Source organism: Sphaeramia orbicularis, chromosome 16 (genome assembly GCF_902148855.1).
Source record: "Sphaeramia orbicularis chromosome 16, fSphaOr1.1, whole genome shotgun sequence".
Lineage (NCBI taxonomy): Eukaryota > Metazoa > Chordata > Actinopteri > Kurtiformes > Apogonidae > Sphaeramia > Sphaeramia orbicularis.
The window spans coordinates 29,060,591-29,084,099 of record NC_043972.1 but is presented as its reverse complement, the minus strand read 5'-3'; the positions used below and the strand labels follow the sequence as shown (position 1 = coordinate 29,084,099).

Genomic DNA, 23,509 nt, shown 5'->3' with positions numbered 1-23,509 from the left:
TCCGCTTACTATCACCTCAAGAACATTTCTAGGATTAAAGGACTGCAGGACCTTGAAAAACTTGTCCATGCATTTATCTTTAGTCGAGTTGACTTCTGTAACAGTATCTTCTCTGGTCTGCCTAAAAAGTCTATCAGACGACTGCAGCTGATCCAGAATGCTGCTGCTCGAGTCCTCACTAAGACCAAGAGAATGGACCACATCAGTCCAGTTCTTAGGTCTCTACACTGGCTCCCTGTCTCTCAGAGAATAGACTTTAAAATTCTCTTGCTAGCATATAAAGCACTGAATGGTTTAGGCCCAAAATACATCTGAGACCTTCTAGTCCAGTATGAACTATCCAGACCACTCAGGTCATCTGGTGCAGGTCTGCTCTGTGTTCCCAAAGTCAGAACTAAACATGGAGAATCAGCGTTCAGTTTCTATGCTCTGTATATCTGGAACAAACTACCAGAAAATATCAGGTCTGCTGAGAGTCTGAGTTCTTTTAAGTCAAGGTTAAAGACTCACCTGTTCACTGCTGCCTTTGACTAAAAGGCTTTTTACTTTTTAAATTTTATATTCTCTTTCAAAACTCTGCACTGCAACTTTTACTTTAATATGTGTGTTTTTATACTTTTGGATTTTATGTGTTGTTTTCTTACTTGCTGTTTTTAATCACCTTTTACATGTTTCTTTTATAATGTTTTAAATGTGTTTCTTTTTCCCTGTCGTTGCTTTTCAGTGTCCTGTGTGAAGCACCTTGAATTGCCTTGTTGCTGAAATGTGCAATACAAATAAACTTGCCTTGCCTTGCCATGCATGTATCTTCTTCAGTTCCAGGGCCAGTTTTGGAGACAACAGTGGCCGACAACATGAACTCTCTGCTTCTCCCGAACCTCCTGAGTGGGACAGAGTACAGTGTTCAGTTAACGGCGTCGTACCCCACCGGTCAAAGTGAACCACTGCTAGTGAATGCAAAGACATGTAAGTTATACATTATATCCCTTGAAACAATTGAAAGGATCATCAGGGGCAACTTGAGTCTCTGGAGCTCCAGGCAATTTCCAAATCCTAGATATAGAGAACAATAACCTCAGATCGCTACAACCTAAAACTTCAGGTCAAATTACCTGAAAATTGCTTTCCTAAAAAAAGCCAATGTTCACAAAGAATTTAATAAGCTGCTCTATTTGACTAAGGTTTTGCAGCAGGTGAGAAAACGTCCATGAAATTTGCTCACTGTACACACTCCAGGGCAGGAGGATTGTTTATATCTTTATATAGAGAAAAGAAGAAAAGGAAAGAAAGATTTTTTTTGTAGGACCTGACATCGACTAAATAAATACCTAATTAAAATATATGTGCAGGAATTCCAGAATGCTAATAATAGTTATTTTTCATATTTTACTGGTTTGTGTACCTCTCTTTATTATTTAGTACTGCTGATGGTAGGGTCTTCGAGCTATACTGTATTTTTGTGACTCAATAAAACTAAAGTGAAAAAAGATTGCAACAAATTGGCTCAAACAAACACGTAACAACTCAAAAAAACAAACAAACAAACAAACAGTACAAGCAAATTAGATGCTTTATCTCTGAAAATTGAATAGTTCTCTTACATCAACATAAAATCATTTTTATTAACAGTGATGGGAATGGCACTGGGCCCATTTAGAGAGGAATGTGGACATTATAAGTTGTTATTGATCAGACATAGTGCAGTGTGAGGAAGTTCTGCAATAACATGTGAACAATGTGCAATAACATGGTTGAGTATTGCAATGACAATATAATTTCTGATAAATAGGCTGCTAACATATTCTCCAAATATAGAATCACCTCTGCATCTTTAAAAATATCTACAAAACAACATAAATGGAAAAACAAAATATATATATACAGTATATACAGGGTGGGGAAGCAAAATTTACAATATTTTGAGGCAGGGATTGAAAGACAGTGTATGACCAATTAGTTTATTGAAAGTCATGAGAATTTATTTGCCACAAGAAAATTTACATAATAGAAAATGTTTTTATTCTATGTGTCCTCCCTCTTTCTCAATAACTGCCTTCACACGCTTCCTGAAACTTGCGCAAGTGTTCCTCAAATATTCGGGTGACAACTTCTCCCATTCTTCTTTAATAGTATCTTTAAGAAAGTCGACATTGCTGTGTGGTGTTCTATTGGTAGCATGTTCTAAAACACCCCAAATAGCATAATCCAGAGGGTTTAGATCTGGGCTAGAAGGCGGCCATAAACATGATTCCCAAAAATTGCTAAAGTTGGATTTGCAGAAATCTTGTATTTTTCTAGCTGTGTGGGCTGGAGCACCATCCTGTGTCCATACATAATTTCCATCTGAGTAGTTTGCTTTAAGCCATGGCAATACCTGGTATCTGGATGGATTTGGTTGGATCCTTTAGGATTTTGGATTTGAGAGCTTTAATAAAAGCTTTGGTACGTTTTTTGTTGCTTCCTCCACTTCCAGACTTTCTCGTAATAGTTTTGCTCATAGTCATTCTCTTCTTTCCATTATAAACAGTCTTTATGGACACTCCAACTATTTTTGAAATCTCCTTTGGTGTGACGAGTGCATTCAGCAAATCACACACTCTTTGACGTTTGCTTTCCTGATTACTCATATGGGCAAAAGTTTCTGAAAAGGTATGGATAATAGTGTTAGGTATGATTATGACATCAATATATGTTTGGTTTCAAAACAATTGACGTAGTGCCTGCTGAGAAAAAACAACTAAATGTTCATTGTAAATTTTGCTTCCCCACCCTGTAAATGATCATCATCCCTTATGGCTTCTATTATTTCTATGTGTTTGGACATAGTCTAAGAAATGGACAACTGGTGTAAATCAAATCATTTTTCATATTCATTGTGTTTGAGGCCATCAGCTTGTTTACTGTGCGTGTTATGGCTGTGTGATATGAGGTTGTAAAGGTCATTCAGGGTCGTTGTGGTGCAGGATCTTATCCCAGCCTCTAATGGACAAAGATGGGGTTCACCCTGGACATGTCACCGGTTCTTTGCAGGACTGACATACGATATACATTCACTATGAACTACCACTCACTCTCACATTCACGTCTATGAGCGATTTAGAGTGACAATGTAATGTTTTAAGGCGCATGGTGGAACACAGGACTTTTTTGCTGTGAGATGAAACGCCAACTACTGCACTACCTTGCCACCCTCCAATTATCACTATAAATGTCAAATCAATATTTCTTTAAAGGGGTCATATTTTGCTAAACCCACATTTATTAGTGTTTGGTTCATTTATTTGTGTATTTGGACCCTAATAGTTCAAAAAGTTTGAATTTGAACCCTCCAGGTGCTGCAAATCTATCTTTATATTCATTTTGGCAAAAATTGAGTGGATTTCTACAACCTGTTCCTTAATTTGTTACGTCTGTAACTAGTTTCGTCACATTTGCACATAAGGTCAAGACTTCCGACAAACATTTCTCAGAGTATAACATAATTGTTTATCAGCAGCAGCAGTTGTAGTCCATACTGAAAATATGTCCAAACTTTGAGCCGATTACCTAAAATAATCAGTTGTTCGTTGTATTAATGAACACAAGTGGCTGAACGAGACTGAGAAGCACGGTCAACAGCCTGGAGGGGGTGGGGCGTGAAGTGGCTCATGCGCTCAAAACGACCTTTCTGGTGTCATTACTCAGAAATAGGGCTGAAGATGGACCTGTGGAGTTGAATTAATGAAGAAATCAGACCCAAGTATAGCATTTACAGTTTATGTAGACCACAGGGAAATGTTTAAAAATGCATAATTCCATTAAAAAAAGGCCAAATATCACTCCTTTTATGTTTTAAGGTGCATGGTGAAACACAGGACTTTTTTGCTGTGAGATGAATCACCAACTACTGCCACTTCTGTGCTACCTTGCCACCCTTTAATTATCATGGTAAATGTCAAATGAGTATTTCTTTAAAGTTTAACTGATGTTTGGTTCTGAGTGGAAGCTGAGGAAACCAGTTTGTAAATTCACTTGATGGATGTTACAATGACTCATGAATCTCAGGCTTGGATAATAATTTAGTGTTTCAAATGAAATGTCTACTCCTCAGCAGCATCTATATACAGATATGATATCAAGTATACATAAAGACAGTGCTGATATTGTGCTGCTGACAGGACACATTAAAAAATGAGAGCGGATAGTGAGAGAATAATGGGTTTCTTTTTTTCTTCTTTTTTTGTCCTTGGGAGTATTTATCAGTGAATGCAACTCAAGTCCAAGAACTCTTTAACTTTACATCTAGTCAGTGAATGGGACTGAAATAGAATGTAACTAATATCAAAAATATTAAATCCTCATTCTGTAGACAAACGTCACTGGCAATAGCTTTAGTATTATATCATAAGAATGCAGTTTGGGTGGAAATGGAGCCATACAAGGATATGACATATTATTTGAGAACTGGTATTGACAAACTTTGTAAAACTGAAAAAGATGACAAAGGTCTTGGGTCCTTTTCTGCTGTACGTATGTAGGACTTCATCACCGCTTAATGGACGGACCTTTAGGTATAGCCCCATTTCATTTATGGCCAGACTTATACCACATTTGCTCTTATGAGTGGGTTTTCCACACTCAGAAGTAATTATGGTCTATTATACATCAACGTACTTACCTGCTATTGTGGACAAGGTCAGAGGGTGCTCAATGCTCACCGGTCTCAAAGGTCACAGCAGTATAATACATTTCTCAACATTCAAAGGTTGTGTTTTTTTTTTTGTTTTTTTTTTTCAACATTATGGTCAGACCATGACAAACTCCAAAAGGCAGAGTGTTACATGTGCAGGGAGAACAAGAACATCCAAAAGAACTGTAATGACTACATCTTTACTTAACATCATAATATATAAAATTGGGAAAATATTAAGTAAAATCACAACATTACAGTAGTTTGTGTTTTATTTGACAATAAACCCGAATAATCAATAGTCATATTTTCTGAATTCCAATTAAAAGAAGTGGTCCCAGATGCAACAAACCCCACCCCTCACATTTATTGTATTGTAGCTTATTTTGGCATTGATCCAGCTGATGTGATCACGTATATGCGTTTGCTAATGTCAGCATAGACATAGACAGCATAGACAAATTTTGGCCATTGTAAGTAAAAGGGGGAAAAAATGAAAGACATTCACAAAAAACACTGAACTTTGACCTACTTTTCCCAAAATATATTCACATCTATTCTGCGTCACTGACAATTTATAAACCAAATTTGGTATGAATTCAACTAATAGTTTTGCTGCTACAGACTTTTGAAATTTTGCGTATTATTAGTAAATGGGGAAGAAAAGATTTTAAAAATTCATAAAAAATGTGAACTTTTACCTTCTGTTCCCAAAATGTAGTCAGATCTATTCTGGGTCACTGGCAATCTATAAACAAACTTAGTGTGAATTCAACCAATAGTTTTGCTGCTAGAGTGTTAACAAACAAACAAACCAAACCAAAAACAATACCCCTTGCCTCCCCTTCGCAGGGCGGGGTAATAATGCTTCTTGTATTATTGTCCAGCCTTAGCTCATACATATCGCAATGGTAATGAAAAAAATATTTTCTAGTTAGATACTGTGATGTAAAGTTTGTTAACCCTTGGAGCCCAAGCTCTGTTAGGGTTAGGGGCCCCTGTTTGTGAGGCTGATCAAGGCTGATATCTGATTCTCAAAAGTGATACAACTCTTTATTTATTTAAGTTTTTATTTTATTTTATTTTTTACTGCATGCTTCTTACCTACTCCATGTTCTATGTATGCATCAAATCACTGGAGCAAATTCCTAGTAATGTGAACCCAGTTTACTTACATGGCAATAAACATTATTCCGATTCTGATTGTGCTTCAGCAAAATTAAACTGACACTGTAGGATAAACACCGGTGACATGAATGTAACAATAAATGCTGTTTCACTGTTTGCTCAGACAAAGGTTACTAAATAAAGTAAGATCCTTAGCTTCACTGACTATCACTAAAGTAACTTTTAAAGGCTAAAATACTGAAGTTCAAAGCTTTATCCCAAAATGAACTCTAATGGGGATGTCACCATCATTTTAGCTTTTAAGTCTGGATGTGTGAGAAAGAACAGTGTGACTATTAGTGGAATAAGACCGAGAAATGCAAACGAGGCTGAGGAAAGTGAGAAAGGTACAACATGCATATTAACTGCCTGCTCATGCCATACACTCTAATTTCCATTGAGACTTTAGCAAACAGGCAGATAGACAGAAGGATATTAATATTTTCCTGTCAGCTTGTGAACACAATCCTTTTTGCATATAGATTTGGTATCAGTAGGTGCAGTAAGACCTAATGCAGGCTTAACGCTTCTCTCATCTAAAACAAACAGACTGTCGGAAGGCAAGGAAGTGAGAGAGACGCAGAGAGAGACTGACATAGATGGAGAAGTTAACTTACAGATATTTACTTGTAAATTCTGTCTATAAGTCCTTCAGACAGTGCTGCGTCGCTGTCTATCTCCATACATTTATGTTGTCTTTTTGGCTTATTGTCATCCCTTGTGTATGTGTATGTGTGTGTGATTTCACTAAAACTGCTGTATCATCCCTTGTTTAAAATCTACTGTTGTCTTCCGGACTTAGCATCTGATTGGCCAGAAAGGACCTGCAAAGTGATGGAGTCTCCAACAACGTAAAGCAAGCGTTCTCTAATTTTAATGCTCATGATGTTAATTTTCAAGCTCATGAATTTCTCATACATTTTAATGCCTATAAAAAAGTTGAATAATGTTACTTTTTTACGAAAGCATCAATATCGTTTCACTTTAGATGAAAATGTTTTAGAGTGAGCTGTCCATTTGCACGTTATCAGCAATTAAGAGGGTTGCTTTTAAACACAGATGTTGATTAATTTATGCAGCACCTGTATGTTACGCCTCATCTCCATGTGCAATACATGACAACTCCCTTACAGCCTTCTGTCTCCTCAGAATTTGTAGAATAAAGTGCTTTCTTGGAAAAGGACAAAGTAGGAAGCATTTACATAAAAATTAACGTAAAGTATCAAAGTATATTCGAATGTATCATGGTATGTAATGGAAATGTTTAACAAACGATGACACGCCTCAGTCTGGAGTCATTGTCGTGGATTCAAAAAGTCCTGACATGACAAAAAAAGTATTTTAATTGTTCAAATGCACATTTGATAATCTTTACAATATATCAAACCAATCAAACCAATCAAAAGTGATAGTAAAAAGATGTTGATGCCACACATATTGACTAAAATGAATTTAATCACTTGCGTCATTTAACCATGAGGAAACTCAATAAGTTTTATTTGTATCGTGTATGATATACAGTATGTTAACATTATTGATTGATTATTTATTTTGAATATCAACATCAACTTATACAACAAGAAAATTAATATAAAAAAGAAAAGAAAACATATTCAAAAAGGAGTGGGATGAAGTTCAATTTATATACTCCCGGCATAAATTTCCATGTCAGCTCCCCAAATTGACTTAACAAATCTTATACATATCAAAATAAATTCTGGCTAAGCCTGCATAAAACACAAAAATGCTATGCATATAAACAACAAGTGGTGCCAGGTACAACAAACCCTGCCCTTGTATTGTAGCTTATTTTACATTGATCCAGCTGATGTCATCATGTCTATGCATTTGCTGATGTCAGCATGTCAATTGCCTCTATATATGTGCCAAGTTTGAAGTAAATTGAAACAAGATTGATGTTTTTATAGACATTTGAAATTTTGCCCATTATAAGTAAATGGAGAAAAAAAGGATTGTAAAACTTCATCAAAATTTTTTTTAACTTTGACTTACTGTTCCCAAAATGTAATGAGATCTATTGTGGGTCACTGCCAGTGTATAAACACAATTTGGTATGAATTCAACTAATAGTTTGGCTATTAGAGTATTAACAAACAAACAAACCGAACCAAAAACAATACCCCTGCCTCCCCTTCGGGGGGCGGGGTAATAAACTCTGTCCATTGCATAACAGTAATACGTAAGTTCAAGTAATTATAAGTCACTAAACATGATTTATTACTTTAAAAAGTTTTCACTAGAATGACATTTCTAGTTATAAAAACAATCTTTTTCAGTGTGCTAGATAAAGAGGGGTTTAGGAGGATCTAATTGCAGAAATTGAATATAATATTCATAATTATGGTTTCATTAATGTGTAATGAGATATTGTAATTTTGTTACCTAAGAATGGACCATTAGTGGGTCCATCATGTTGTCTCCATAGCAGTTACAAATGGACTTCCTCTCCTTTTTCTTTCATTTTATAGTAGGTGAGCACTGTCTGTCTGTGAACCAGAAATAATCTCTCCCTAATGCAGTACTTGATTTTGTTTGTTTGTTTGTTTGTTTGTTTTTTTCAGCTTTATTGGGCAAAAAAAATCCATAATTTCCTTTCAGCATATTGTAATTCAAGTGGTCTTAGAGGACATGAATTTTGCATCTTCTCCTTCTCTGGGTTTCATGCTATAGAAAAGATAATCTTTGAGGCCCAATTTTGTCTTATCTCAGGAGTTTTCAGACGTTGGGGAGTTAAATAGGGGATTGGCAGCTGTATTTACCAATTATTGATTAGATTTTGTCAATGCAACCTGGATGTAACACGGCTGCTCTTGTCCATGTTTGGACACTGAAGCCTTGAAAAGTTCCTTCTGTTTTCTATAACAGCTCAACATGACATCAACTGCAGAAGGAAGGTGTGTATGTTCATATTCTGGCCTTCCCCCCTTGACTTTGACTCCACCTAAAAAGAGCCAAAAACAAAACAAACATTGGCTCTAATGAGGAATTAAGAGGTTTTTTCAGCCGTGGTATGTGAAGGAGATTAAGGATGCAGGATTAAGCTTGAATCTGAAACTTCACCCCTAGAATCTTAATATGTTCATATTAATCTAATGACACGAATAACAGGTGACCACATGAAAATGGCAACAGTGGAAAAAATTAAACTTGGTCCACAATATCTAGCAAAGAACATAAGACTTATATTTGAGTATGGATCCGATCAAGCGGCAAAATGTGGACACATTTCGTGCTCCACAGTCTCTGTCATGTACGTAAAATAACTTATATGCATGTATTATAGATATTTGAGTAGGTATTTATTAGTACTTTAACATTATGCATAACAAAATTTGGGGAGATAAAATTTTTAGGTGAAAAATGTCAGATTACTGCTCAGTAACACGTGGACTTGAAACGGACATTCATTTTTTAAGCTTTACGCAAACATTCAAAACATGCGGTTCTCAACAGAAATTGACATCAAGTGGGACAAAACCTTTTAGATATTATGTTCAACTATGCTGAAAATAAATTTTAGAGTAAAATATTGTAAAGTCTCTGTTTTATCAACATGAGAATGTGGTAACACATGGACAGGTTGCCATAGTAACACGTGTATGGCTCTTTATCATTGTATGCATCACCTAAAATGTTGACTTATTTTTAAAACAAGCCAGATATAATCACAATGCTTTATTTAATGTATTTAATACGAACACGTGTTATTTACAACTTGTAGTGGTCCATACTGATATAGGTAAATTACAAATAAAGAGTAATTTCTCGTAAGCAGTTCACAGATAGTCTTTTTAAATGTGACAGATTGAATAAATGTTTAAAAAAAAACATTATATAATTTTTTGTGTAAAATTTGTCTGAGGCATGGCTATGGCGTAAAAAGAACAATTGATAAAATTGGTTGTAACTTTTTTTTCTACAAGTGGTATTTTAAAAATGATAACAGTTCCATAAAATACAGACCTTTAGCTAAAAAATGAGCCCACTGATGTGTGCAAATTTACTTTTTCATGTTGATGCTCATTTTCGCTTGATCGGACCCTTATGTTAATGCAGACCTATCCCATCTAAACAGTACCTCAGATGAACTCAGTTCAAGTCTAAGCACTGCTACCTGGATAATAGTTTCACTTGCAAATCATTTATTAGCAGAACAGAAGAAAACCTGAGTTTCTCAGTGAAAAGAGTCCAGCAAACTTTTCATTGTTTTTCCCAAAGATATTTTTCTAACAGGTAATTTATCATCAGTACTGAATCCAATTAATTCCTAACGATGTGTCTAATGAATCCTCTATGAATTGTGTTTTGTTTAAAGAAGTGATATTTTGCTTTTTTAAATGAATTTATGCATTTTAAAACATTTCCCTGTGGGCTACATAAACTGTAAATGCTATGCTTAGGTCTGAATTCTTCATTAATTCAACTCCACAGGTCCATCTTCAACCCTTTTTCTGAGTAATGACACCAGATAGGTCGTTTTGAGTGCTGGCCCTTTAAATGCACATGAGCCACCTCACACCCCATCTCACCCCACCCCTTCCAGGTTGTTGACTGTGCTGCTCTGTCCCGTTCAGCCACTTGTGTTTGTTAATACAACCAACAACTGAGCATTTGAGGTAATCTGCTCCAAGTTTGGACATATTTTCAGTATGGACTACAACGCTGCTGCTGATAAACAATTATGTCGTACTCTGAGAAACGCTCATCAGAAGTCTTGACCTTACATGTGCAAATGTCATGATGTAACTAGTGTTAAAATATAACAAATTAAGCAGGAATTAAAACAGGAAATCCACTCAGTTTTTGCCAAAATGAATATAAAGATAGCTTTGCAGCACCTGGAGGGTTCAAATTCAAACTCTTTGAACTATTAGGGTCCAAATACACAAATAAATGAACCAAAGACTAATAAAAGTGGCTTTAGCAAATATGACCCCTTTAAGTCAGAACATTTCTCACCTTTATCTCTGTATTAGGCTTCTCCTAAAGTCTCCCTCCACATTTACCTTACGGTCATATTAATGCAGAATCTATATAATGCTGTGATTTGTGTTTCTGCCCTGTTTACCAGGGAATACAACATGACTCCTCACTAAATATTGTGCAGCACACACATTGCTTGTCAGACACAAGCAATTTACAGAGCACTGATACATTTTCAGAATGATCCTATTTTCCCATATCGCACGGGCTATAGTTTAATTCATTGTCTATATTTGTGCTTTCCATTGGAGGAACTGATATATTAAGGCAGTAGTGTTCAGTCATTTGTCATTCTAATAAGGCTGATACAATAACACATTTCCCTGGGTACACTGCATTCATTGCAGTTTTATCAAGGGAGCCAACTGGCATGTTTGCACCAATAAATTACACATACTAGCATGTAGCATAAAAAGGTAATTATTGCTACCTTGAGGACCATTGAATGAAATGAAACTGTCTCCCCCAAATGAAATTTTATGTCGTTTTATTGAGGTGTTGGCACTACAACTGTATAATAAAAATAGTTTTTCCATGGGACCACAGACGGGTGATTAGTCAGTCCACTTTCAAGAAGTTTAGAGGAATTAAATCCACAATGTTGTTAAATCCCAATATTAGAGAAGTTTAATGTAGAGTAAGTAGCACATGAAGTAGCATGGGCTAATAGTTCAGGAAACTAATTGAATCTGTAGGGGTAATTAAAGCAGATGGGTATAATTGTTTGGCTCAGAGTCTGGCAAACTCAGCACATACACATATAAACAGACACTGGTCATCTCTGCTGGGTTATGCTTTACAGTAAGTCCATATGGTCACTATAGTTTATATCTGTTGGGCTCTTCATTTTTTTTTTTTTTTGCAAACTGCTACTGTCTTTACTTTTTGTTTTTCTTATATTTTCCTTTTCCCTTATTCATTTATCTATTCTTATCATGTATGTGTGTGTCTCTTTCATGCTTGAAAGTAGATTTGCATATATCTGTGCTATAAGGAAGGCAGTATACTTGATTTACCAAAACATGTGTAGCTGTCCTCAGACTTATGTTGATTAGGGATGGGAGATGTAACTCAAAAACAAGAATGCAACATACACCTCTGTGGTATAACCCAAAAGGCATTTGTTGCTGAATATTTTACTGGAAGCACTAAAGTGTGAAATATCGACAAAGCTCACCTTGACGCACAAGATCAAATGCAGAGTTTTATGTTCGTTATAAACCAAACAATATGCTTGTATGAATACAGTCAGCTTTATTTGTTCCTCAGTGCCAGGCTCATAGTGTGTTTGTTTGGATGTATATGTATGTACTTGGTGATTTGATGTAGACTTCTCTATGTGTTTGTGTGTGTGCTGTGTATCTTTGTGTATGAAAATGAGCTTTTGTACATCTTTGTACATTATGGAAAGGAAAGATGGTTGTCTATGCATTATTCACTAGTATTTAAAGTAAGGCACCTGCCATATGGTCCTGGCATAAAATCTCCATTTATTGGTGCAAAAGCCAAGTTTATTTTATACCATCAGCACATTCTGTTAACAAGGGGGAAGAATGAGAGAAAGAGAGAGAGTGCGAGAGATGCAGAGTGCCTCCTCAGAGATCTGCTCGCTCATAACACATTGAAATCCCCAGACCGAACATGCCTCGGCTTTTAAAATCTGTCAGTGTTTTTCATTTTGCTACATCACGCATCATTGTTTCTTCACAAAACAGTTTAGTGGTTTCATTTACAGAACTCGGCTAATTTTGTCACTGTAACTTTTGTTAAGAGATTCACAGAGTCATTTGTGTCACCACACAATAAACCTTTCAGTGACATTTTCAACAGATTTGACGTTGGTTTAAGACTGAGTTGGTTTGCTTCCTTGTTGTGTAGTTTCTATTGGTCCACTGTTTTCACCATAAGAAGTCAAGACATAACTCAGTAATACCAATCACTGTGTTACAGTTACACTCATATTAAAAGCGTTAGATCAGATTTTTATTTGTTTGACTGTTGACATCATTGTTAAATGTGGCTGATATTAGATTCTACTCTGAAAAGGTCTGCATGCAAGAAGTCACATGTCAGCACACTGTCGTACTGAAATAAACATGAAGGCCATTGAAGTCTGTGTTTACAGTTAATGAGGTGATGTACAGTAGAAGCCAGCAAATTTGTGAGTGGATGATAATGAGTATAAGGAGAAAGACTTTTTTTTTTTCCACAGAGAGACAAATGTCCAGGGACATAAAGGTTGTATGAATTCCAGTATGACCAGTATGACTAAGGTCACACGGCAAAAAAAAAAAAAAAAAAAAGAAATAAAAAAATATATACAGTATATTACATAATGTAAGACAATATAAACATTGAACTCATATGATTGAATAGCTTAGTGATAAATAATGCTCTACTTCCTCTACCCTGTGTATTAAAGCTGAGTTTGATGTTTAATACCCAAATTGCCACCGTTTGACACAATGATACAGCTAGGTTTATTTAATCCAAAGCTGTTTATAGAAATGCATCAAATTCACATTTTCTGTATTGTAACTTTTTTTTTTTTTTTTTCAAAAATTTACCTAATATTTTATGGAAACACAGGTAATGTCTGGGAGAAAAACAGTTAAGTCCCTTATAAAGAAAAAAAATCAAATGTCACTAACTCCAACACCAGTTATAGCACTCCTGTAAGATGTTTTGTCTGCAATAAAATAGTTTTGTTCAGTTTTTGATGGCACATTTGAGTCATGATTTAAAGCAAGTCATCATGAAGACCAAGAAGAACACACTATTATAGAAGCGTTTATTTGGTTCACACATACAGTACTAACTTTTTTCTAATTTTCCTGTCTCTCTCCAGTATTCCTTGGTGTTTCCGGCGTGTCCACCTACCAGGTGCGTCACAACAGCTTATGTGTCCAGTGGCAACCTCTTCTACATGCTACATTATACAGAATCTCCATACAGTCTACACTCAGTAAGTACTTTCATTGTTAATGACTACTTAATTATTTACGTACAGTATGTTTTGTATGATTAAATATAGAGGATATGACATAAACAGATACGTTACTCCATAACCTTGAAGTATTTATATTTGTTCTGAAATTGAATTGTGTAAGTACATCAGCCTGCTGAAATGTGATCTGGACTGCAGGTTGCAGTCGGCATTTAGCTGCTCTCGTCAATATTTCATTCATCCAAACACATTTTAACGTTCCATGCTGTCAGGACCTGGGGTTTTGCCAGATAAGTGACTGGAATACGACTCTGTCTTTAAATCTAAAGTTTTACTACAGTTGTGATATCTTGTGAGATTGCTGGATTCAGAGCCCGAATGCTGAATATGTTTATAGATTTATGGTTTGACCTTGTGAAAACGTCTTCTCCATTTATTATTAACACAAAGACAAGCCAGATCAGGACTGCAGAGTGTTTACATGTGCGATGCAGATGTGTGTCAAGTATACGTGGCGGATATACATATACACTTCATTGTCATCTGGATTCATATCGATATTAGCCTCAGAGGAAATAACTGTTATTTATTATATATCATCCTCATAGTGGTTTACATTGTAAAGAATATTCATAAATCTTTGTGTTTGCTGAAAGGCAGGGGGATATGGTACACACAATCTCTTTCCAATAAATGACACAGGAGGAAAGTGTTGTGAGAATTGCTCATTTCATCAAGTCAGAAATAAAATGAATGAAAATAGAGGATGACCTTTAGTTGTTTATGGCACAGCTCACTCTGTTAATAAACAGAAAAAGAGAGGAAATGAAGTAGGACCCAAAAAAGGGCAAAAATTAACTGGCAAAAATAACCGACAAAATCCATTTTACTCAAATGAAATGCTTGTTTTTTTTCTCTCCTGTCGTCTTTTGATTAAAACTGTTTTAGCGCCCACTCAACAGTGAACCAGTTCAATTTGAGTTTTAGTTTTATTTGTGCCGCACATGTTCTTCTAATACCTTGAAGTAAACATTTCTTGATAGACAGTTTTGGTTATTGGTGTTTTTACTACGTGTTTGCATTAGACACACAAAAATAGCAAATATCGAACCTGTTGATCTCAACTCAGTACTTGATTTGTTTTTATCTGTGAGATGTTTATTATCAAATGTCTGTCTGTGTCAAAAGTCAGTCAAGAAGCAGAACCATATGTATTGTAGCGTTGACGTCTGCTCACTTACACAAAAACCTCAGAGATGGCAGTAGAAAAGACGACTGCCTCCGAGACAAAACAGGGTGGAAGTCTTCATATTTCCGTTTATTCTACAACTTGAACCACTTGCATCACTTTTATTGACATGCATACTGATAACTCCATGGAAAAAACTGACCTTCCAGCCTTGTTTCAGTGAGGAGACTGAATGGAAAAAGATTATACCACAAAAAAAGTGAAATTTTATTCAGTGCACACTTGCAGATTTGCACTCAAGTGAGAATACCAGGAGGCATAAAAAAAAAAAAAATCAACTAATTTGCTGCTGCATACCTCACCAGCTTCAGGATGGGAAAGAATAAGAGAAATACTGTACTAACAAGCTTTGTATGATATCAATGTTTTACCATGAATTTCCCTTGCGCTGCTCCAGTGGATGAGTGGAGGCTAGTGTTGAATAGATTCAATAAATATGGAACTACAGTGTTGGTTCATAAATGCAAAAGTTTCTGACAAAAATAAATGACTTTGCTTCTAACAGTAAGACATGTGTACTCTGTGTTTGTGTGGAAAAGCAGCAAAAAGAAGGAGCAAGTTTTTTCTTTCATCTTCCGTCCCTCATGTACTTCTGTATTTATCTCTACTCCCCGTCCTTCATCCTGAGCTGTAGCTGGATATATTAGTCAGAGTTAAGAGATTTAATTTAATCCACGCAGAGCCAACCAGCTGCCTAAACACCTTCTCAGATGGAAAAGAGCATCTTCTCAGTGACAGCTGTTTCCTTAAACTTTATTTTCTATGGCTCTTTCTGGAGCGTAGGAGCTAATTTGTCAATCTTCGAGATGAGAGACACATTAGGAAATAGAATTAGACTAATGAATCTGACAAATGGTGGCTATTGGTGCAAGTCCATGTGCATATCAAGTTTCCAGTTCCTCTTTTTGGCTGCCAATAAAAAAAGTGTCCTATGTGTGACGTTTCCTTCCACTGTTTTTTTCTTTCTTCTCCAAAACAAACTGTAAAAAAATTATTGCAATATCAGCAGCACTGCGAAGGAAAGAAAGACAGAAAAGGAATTTTCAGTTTTCTTAGTAAATATAATAACATCTCTTAAGTTAGCTCATATTTTTGTGCAACTGATGTGTGAAGCTGCTCATGATGCTTCAGTTTGTAATAACTTTTTTTCTATACATATCATAGACCTATGATAAAATTATCTCAGATTGGAAAAAATGACAATCAATTTTAACCTGGTTTGCATAAACAAACAGCTTCACCGATGTAATAGAGTCATGTATTGGGCTTAAATCCAATTTTCTGTTGCTCTGAACATTTGAAGTCCATCGTTGCTGTTATTTTTACATGTTGCACCTACTCAAAAGCACTTGGAGGCAAGATTTTTTTTTTTTTTGGCCATGGATCTGTTTTTTTAAGATAAGTAAAGTCTGCACATGCAGGGAAGTAAATGGTTGGAGCTTTTCCGTCCCGCCAACTCACCTTTAATGTAATCCAAGCTACTTTAACACTTTATACCCAATATTGACAGATGGTGATTATAGCAAACAGCTCACATGAATATCTTTAAAAGGCTGCTTCAATGGAAAGTTTCAAATAGATTTTAGATGCTTTTTCTGTTTGTCTTGACCTTGTTCTTGTTTTCCTGCAGATGGTCAGCGGCAGGAGGTGAGTCTAGGAGGCGGAGCTTCACGACAGTGCTTCCATGACCTCACTCCCAGCAGCCAATACGAGATCAGCATTCAGACCCAGATGCAGGAAGTGGAGGGACCTCCTGTCTCAGTGACTGATATGACATGTATGTAACTGATCTTCTTCATATTGTGCGTATATACATGAACAATAATTGACACCTGGATTTAACTAAGTAAATGGGTAAGACCCTCACACTGGATTTTTACTGCAGTGATTAACAGGTTTCAGCTGTAACAAGTTCTTTAACTGTAACTCATGTAGTGAATAGCTTCTCATTTCTTAAACAACCACCAGTTTGATAAAGAGCATAAAGACTGGACTGTTTTCATTGAAAAAAGGACATATGGTCTGATGAGGCCAGACTGACCCTGCTCCACAGTGATGGACAGATGAAGTGATTACCCATAATGCCTCGCGTTTATGGTATCAGCCTTATCTGGGGTTGCTTCATTTGGCCAGGTCCTGGTGCAGCGACATTATATGCCCCAAAAAATGACAGAAAGAAATGTTGTGACACTGCAGAAACTTATCAAAATGATACCATAGTGAATGTGCTGTAGTCAAAGCTAAAGGTAGTCCAAACAGATTAGAATGGGCCAATTTTTTGGCCAGGCTCTATATTAAATGATATGTGTGCATGTGCAATTGCTGGATATTTTAATACAACAACAGTAGCCCCTTTTACACAGCACTTCTGTTACGGGAATATTTTGTCTTTACGACGTCTGTGTAAATGAGATAGTGGGATCATTTGGTCCCGCCTCTGTCACAGCTCTGTAACACCTCTGGAGGTAGAGCTCTGATAAAGGTGGAATCATGATTCTGGAGTGTTATGTAGAAGGAACACCTCTCGTTCTGCAACCAAGGTGTGACATTTTGATGACATTGCGTGTGCGACCCCCACGCCGATGGGGTTTAAAAATGAGCGCAGGCCGTGTAGAGTAAACAAACATATCAACGCAACACAAAAGATGTTGAACTAGGGAGACGCCGAGATCCACAAGCTGTTGTCACTTCGGGCGGAAGACTGTATCCATGCTAACATTTGTGGAACGGTGAAAGGCCAACTCTGGAGAGGTTAGGGTTAGCAACACAGCTATGCTCTGGGTATTTCCAACATGCAAGTTATACGTCATACTATACGCTGCACTGCGTCACCACCCCTTTGATTCCGGAATGCAGGTCCGCTGTGTAAAAGTCTCACCTGTCTCACCTCTGTTACTCCTTTGGCTTGGCTGTGTAAATTGGTCAACGGTGGAAAAAAAGGTGGAATCACCATCTCACCTTTTTTCTGGGGTCTGTGTAAATGTGGCCTGTGTAAACTAAAACCCAGTTATTTGTACTTTTTGGTGGATGAGTCATCCTCATCTTGTTTTTCATCAATTTCTTTTCCTGTGTCCTTTCAGGGTGTTTTCACACCTGTATTTGGTTCGCTCTGGTCCAAACCATTTGATGAGTTTGTAAATGTATAAGATTATCCCCTCAGTTTGGTTTTATTTTCACACAGAGAAAATTCCAAAGTCGTGTGATGATGTAGAAAATTGAGAATGCAGTACACTGACATGCATCAACAATCGCTGAGAGGTGAATCTTAATCAAACCATGAGGCCAGTGAAGATTCACAGTTCTCGTAATCACTGTGTCTCCACCTCCCCAAACGAGTAACACCAAGAGAGAAATGGACCACAGTCTGATTTAACCAAGCTAAAAAGCACAGGTGTGAAGACACCCTCAGACATTTCTCCCCATCTGTTTTTTACAGTTGGCACCTTCTGCCACTCGAAGTATCTTGTCACACTGCTGCAACTTTTTCTCCCGTGTCCAACTTTCTCTCTCTTTCTGTCTGAGAAGATAGAGGTGGCTGTTGCAGTTCATTGGTTGGCTGATGAGCTTTGGTGAACTGCACAGCTCCAGGGACCACAAGGGCTCGGTTCACAACCAGGGCTATTGATAGAGGGGAAGATGTGGTGTCACACACACACGCACACATATGCGCACACACACACGCGCACACATACACACACACACACACACACACACACACACACACACATACACACATCTGTTGTTTATCTACACATTTTGTTGAAGAGTGCAGAGGATTAAATGCCATACTCACAATTTGGTGTCAGTACCTTGTGGCCCAATAAATGTAAAAATTATGTGTCTGTAAATTACCTAAAATTATATTTGAGCAGAGTGTGATAGATACTGATACACTCTGACATCAGCCGCAGTAATGAGCTTCTACTTTGCTATAAACCGGCTCTAACCCTTAGAAACTCCCCATTGTTTTATTTCCACAGTGACATTTGCCACAGCCTTCTGCCAGAGAGACGTGTCAACTTTATAGTCACTGAAGTGGCTAATTATATTCACCACCAAGTAACTCTGAAGCTGAAGAAACATCAGTTGTGTAGATCCATGAAGTTTGTGTGCCCCGTCTGACTGTTTTATATGAGTAGTTATGGTGTTTTATTTGGGTGATTTATTTACCGTAACAGCTGATGGAACCCACTGCTTTTTGTAAAATAATTGGCTGTGCACAGAGTTCATACATAACCAGAGTTTGGTGTATAAGTGACACCTATTAGACTGATAAAAATACTAGAACTAGGTACAGAAAAGTGTATATATAAGACAGAAATAGAAATAAGGAGGCAAACCCCATTACAGACAAGAGAGAAAAGCTGTAAATACAGACTGGTCTAAGAATTATTTGTTTGTAAAGGGTCAGTGTTCACCTGTTGGAGCCAAGAACACAGTTAGGAAACTTTAAATTTAATAGAAACATCTTACAGTCTCTTACGGTTCTACTTTATTGGCTTGTTGTGAGCCTGTGTGTGTTCAGTGGATAAACACAGTGATGGTACCACTTGTCACTGCCATCATGATTGATCACATTGTGTTGTTTTTTGCGTGTGTCCAGTGCCTGCACCCACTCAAGCTCCGACTGAACCCCCGGCCACAGAACCCGTTCCCACTATTCCACCTGCTAAAGAAGGTGAGTAACACACCAAACCCAGATATTATTATATTACAGCATAATGCAGTAAGTGACTTGGAGGATATTTGTGTATCCAGTGTGGCCAGAAGCAACAGTTTTATGTGGAAATATAATTCTAAAGGTAACACTTTAGAGTGTTTTAATGGCTTTTGCTTGCAGTTCTGTGTGTGACTTCCTTACACAGTGAATCGTCTACTGATATATTAAAGATAAGCTAAAGCACCAGAGACTAAAACCGTCTCACTTTTAGTCATGGGAATGGGTCAATGGGTCTTGAGATGTGTTTGATCCCGGTGTTCCCATCATGAAATTCAGTAGCCCTTCTCAGTTCTCCTTCCCTGTCGACTAAATGCCCATTTCCTTTTAACTTTTCATCCCTCATTTATGGGCAGATCAAATATATCTGATGTCTAAGCCCAGACAGACATAAGATGTAAGAATATCATAAAAACCTTTTAAAATTTGGTCTGATTCATTTTGCTCTACAACCATTTCTGTTGCTTCTACAGTGTAGTGTATTTGTGTTCAAAGCGTTTTAAAAAATGTATACAGTTTGTTTTTGCATATTTTAAAGACAGGAAGAAACACAGATGATATAGAAAGCTGAAATGCAGGCTGATTTATATGGAGGGATTTTGAAGTATGTTGTATAATGTGAAACAGATCCACTAACTGTAAAATACTTGTAAATATGGATCACTGTCTTTATTGGCAGAGTGAAAACCCTTTGGGGAATTTATAGGAAAAATGTAGCTCATGTATGGAGTGGTTGTTTCGCTCTAAACTATGTAAAGGCAGTGATCAATACCTCACCAGGCAGCATAAAATATGCCTATGCAATCCGCATCCCTTTGCAAACCGCTGATGTTTAGTTTCAAAATATCAGCGGTGGTCAGAGAGGAAATTTGGGGATTTAGGAGAGCTTTAACACAATTAGGAAGCATAAATTCAAGATAAACAAAGAAGAAAAGTCTAAAACACTTAAGCATTTGACACAGGATGTCAGGGAGACATGAACGGTTCCACAATGACTTTATTATATGAACTACAAGCTGCAGTGAGCTGCAGCCAGTGCCAAAACAAAGAAATGTTTCTCTAATCTTAGTTTATTGGCGCATTACCTCAGGCTCAGCAGCGTTAACCTGATCACTCCCACCCAGCTTTAGTTTCTGTTTTGCCCCAAACACCAGCACTGAGTCCAGTAACCAGTCAAACTGATGACATACGGGCTGAACCACACTGAGTGCACCTGCAGGTAGAAACTGCCAAAGAACAGCAAGAAGTGCACTTTAACTGTAACACCATTAGGTTTTCCTGTGCACACCTGTAAAACAAACTTTTCTTAAAGCTATAATATATAACATGTCCTCATTAAAATTTCTAAAAAGAAAAATGCTATGTCTCGGTAATAAATTTAGTTTTCTTTTGTTCACAGCCTGTTTCATTTGGTCACCACTTATTGCATCATACCCTCTTTACTAATGTTAACATTGCAGCTATTTCATAATGTGCTTTTGCATCAATACATATAATGTCAGTGAAAGTTTAACATATTACAATGTCCATAAACATGACCTCCTGCATGATATTAAATAGATTTACATCAGCAGTGATGTTGAACATCTCCCATGATCTTTTAGCTTTTGTTGACAGACCTATTACATACTGTACACTTCCTGTAGAAATGTTACAGTTAATTAAAGCAACTGTAGCTGCAAGAAGCAACGTTTCAGTTTTATGCAACCAAAATCTGGAATAGTCTCTGTGATGATATTAGACAAGCCCCAGCTCTGACAATGTTTAAATCTGAACTGTAAACTTCTTTTTTAGCTCTGTATATGTAAACTGAAATGCATTAATCTGCACTCTTCTCTTTTTAACTATTTTACTTCTATATTTTGATGTTTTTAATTTTCACACTGTTCTGTGTATTTATATCTTGTCTTTATTTTTGTAAAGCACTTTCAGTTACCATGTGTATGAATTGTGATATACAAATAACCTTGCCTGGCTTAGCTTAATGGTAACAGTGTAAAACACCAAGAACACAAAGTTCATGGTGTGAGTCCTGGCTGGAGGACCTTTGTTATATATTATTTCTCTCTTTCTGCCTTCTTTCCTGTCATTTCTCTTATTGAATATTGAATAGAGAGGCCTCAAACAATAACAGAAAGAAGTAAACAGGTAATGTAAAACTTTTACAGCAATGCGTTAGATTTCTCCTTTACATGAACCTTGACCATCTGTGAGTTGAACTATAAAACATATAACAGCTTTTGCGATGAGACAAGCAAAATATTCTGACTGCAAAAATGTTTTCCAAATGGCCTGACAAGCCTTGAAAGATTAAGAACAAAGGGTGCAAGTTCACAGTGCATTCCTCCTGCTCGTATACAGATAGTTCTCCTCTTTTTTACCTGTCTGAAGATCTCAGGTAAAAGGTTGACTTGCAGACAGAGACCGATACCCCTGCTGAGCCCGTCTGTAAGCATTTCTGTCTAAGTTTCTGACCTTTGTCAGACCGATGCTCCCCTCTTTTAATGACAGGCAACCTTTACTCAGAACTGAACATCAAAGACGGAGGAAAGAGAAAGCCAAAGTGTTTTCTATGCAACTGAGAGACATGAAAAGGCAGAAAGACAGTGTGAAACTAAGAGCAAAAATGAACATGTTAAATGCAAATCATTCTGGTAAATATCATCAACTCTGCCAGTAGACATGATTTTTTTTCCTTTTTTTGTTTGTTTGTTGATATCACAAATGGAAAATGGGAAATTATGGAGATCAGAGACATGGTTATGATTCCAGTTTTAGATCTTTTGCTTCAGACACTTCTTTTTAATTTGTGATACTAAATACTGAAATATATTTTTGAGTGGTGAAAAGCTCCATTTTGTTGGTGAATTTTATAGGTGTAGCTGCATTTTATTTGTCGCACCCATTTCATAATACAAAGTTTTAGCATTGCATTTGTGTAGGGCTCTGTCATTAAATTTGTATTAAAAAAAAAAAAAGTGAGGTGGTAACAATACACATGTCCTTCGGTCAGGTTCTGCTGTACCTCATTCATTTTCTGACAAGTTGAACCTAAGCCATTTTAGTTCTCTATTCTGATCCACTGGACCCACATGACCACAGAGATTTTATCTTTTCATACATTAAAACACATCAATAACACGACAACACCGCCTACAGGAGTGTACTTTTTGTCAGGCAACTTTGAGCTCTTCAGGGCCTCAGTTCCAATTGGGAAAAGATGGTAACACAGAGGCAAAAGAAAAGGAAATAGTCTATATAACTTAATAAAAAAAAAACAATGAAAAACTACATTTGTGATTGTTGCTTTGGATCTAACATTGAACACATAGATGTATGGATGTCTGTCTGCACAATAAACAAAACACACAAAGTCAGAATAAATAGAATAGAAAGTCAAATCAAATGTGAAATACTCAAGTAATTTGTCATATAAACATTACCTAGGCTTGCTTATTTAATTTATCATCCATCTTTGTATCTGTTTATTTAGGTATGAAACTCTATTAAACTCAAGAAAAACTGTACGAAACAAACATGTCCAACACATCCATGGAATAATGAAGTATAAAAGAAATAGCGCAGCATTATAAAGTTCTTTTCCATATTATTACAGACAAGTTTCTTTGTTCCTGGGTTGGAGGCAGAAGGACTTGGAAGGTGAAAAAGGGGAGGGTTATAAAATCTCAGGTGTGACTAAGTTGAGGTGGAAGTATGGCCAAAACAGGTGTGCAGGTAAATGGATATTGACTAATG

The 23,509-nt window shown here is 36.7% G+C and overlaps 1 protein-coding gene across 2 annotated transcripts in view; it reads left to right on the top strand.

Moving 5' to 3' along the window:
- The window catches only part of col14a1a (collagen, type XIV, alpha 1a), a 204,882-nt gene that overhangs the window by 82,404 nt on the left and 98,969 nt on the right, over nt 1–23,509 (top strand). For both annotated transcript variants that reach the window (XM_030157539.1, XM_030157538.1), the window contains exons 22-25: nt 817–966; nt 13,689–13,805; nt 16,667–16,813; nt 19,640–19,714. In XM_030157539.1, coding sequence (XP_030013399.1) covers nt 817–966; nt 13,689–13,805; nt 16,667–16,813; nt 19,640–19,714 — 489 coding nt within the window. The remainder of the gene's footprint in view (nt 1–816; nt 967–13,688; nt 13,806–16,666; nt 16,814–19,639; nt 19,715–23,509) is intronic.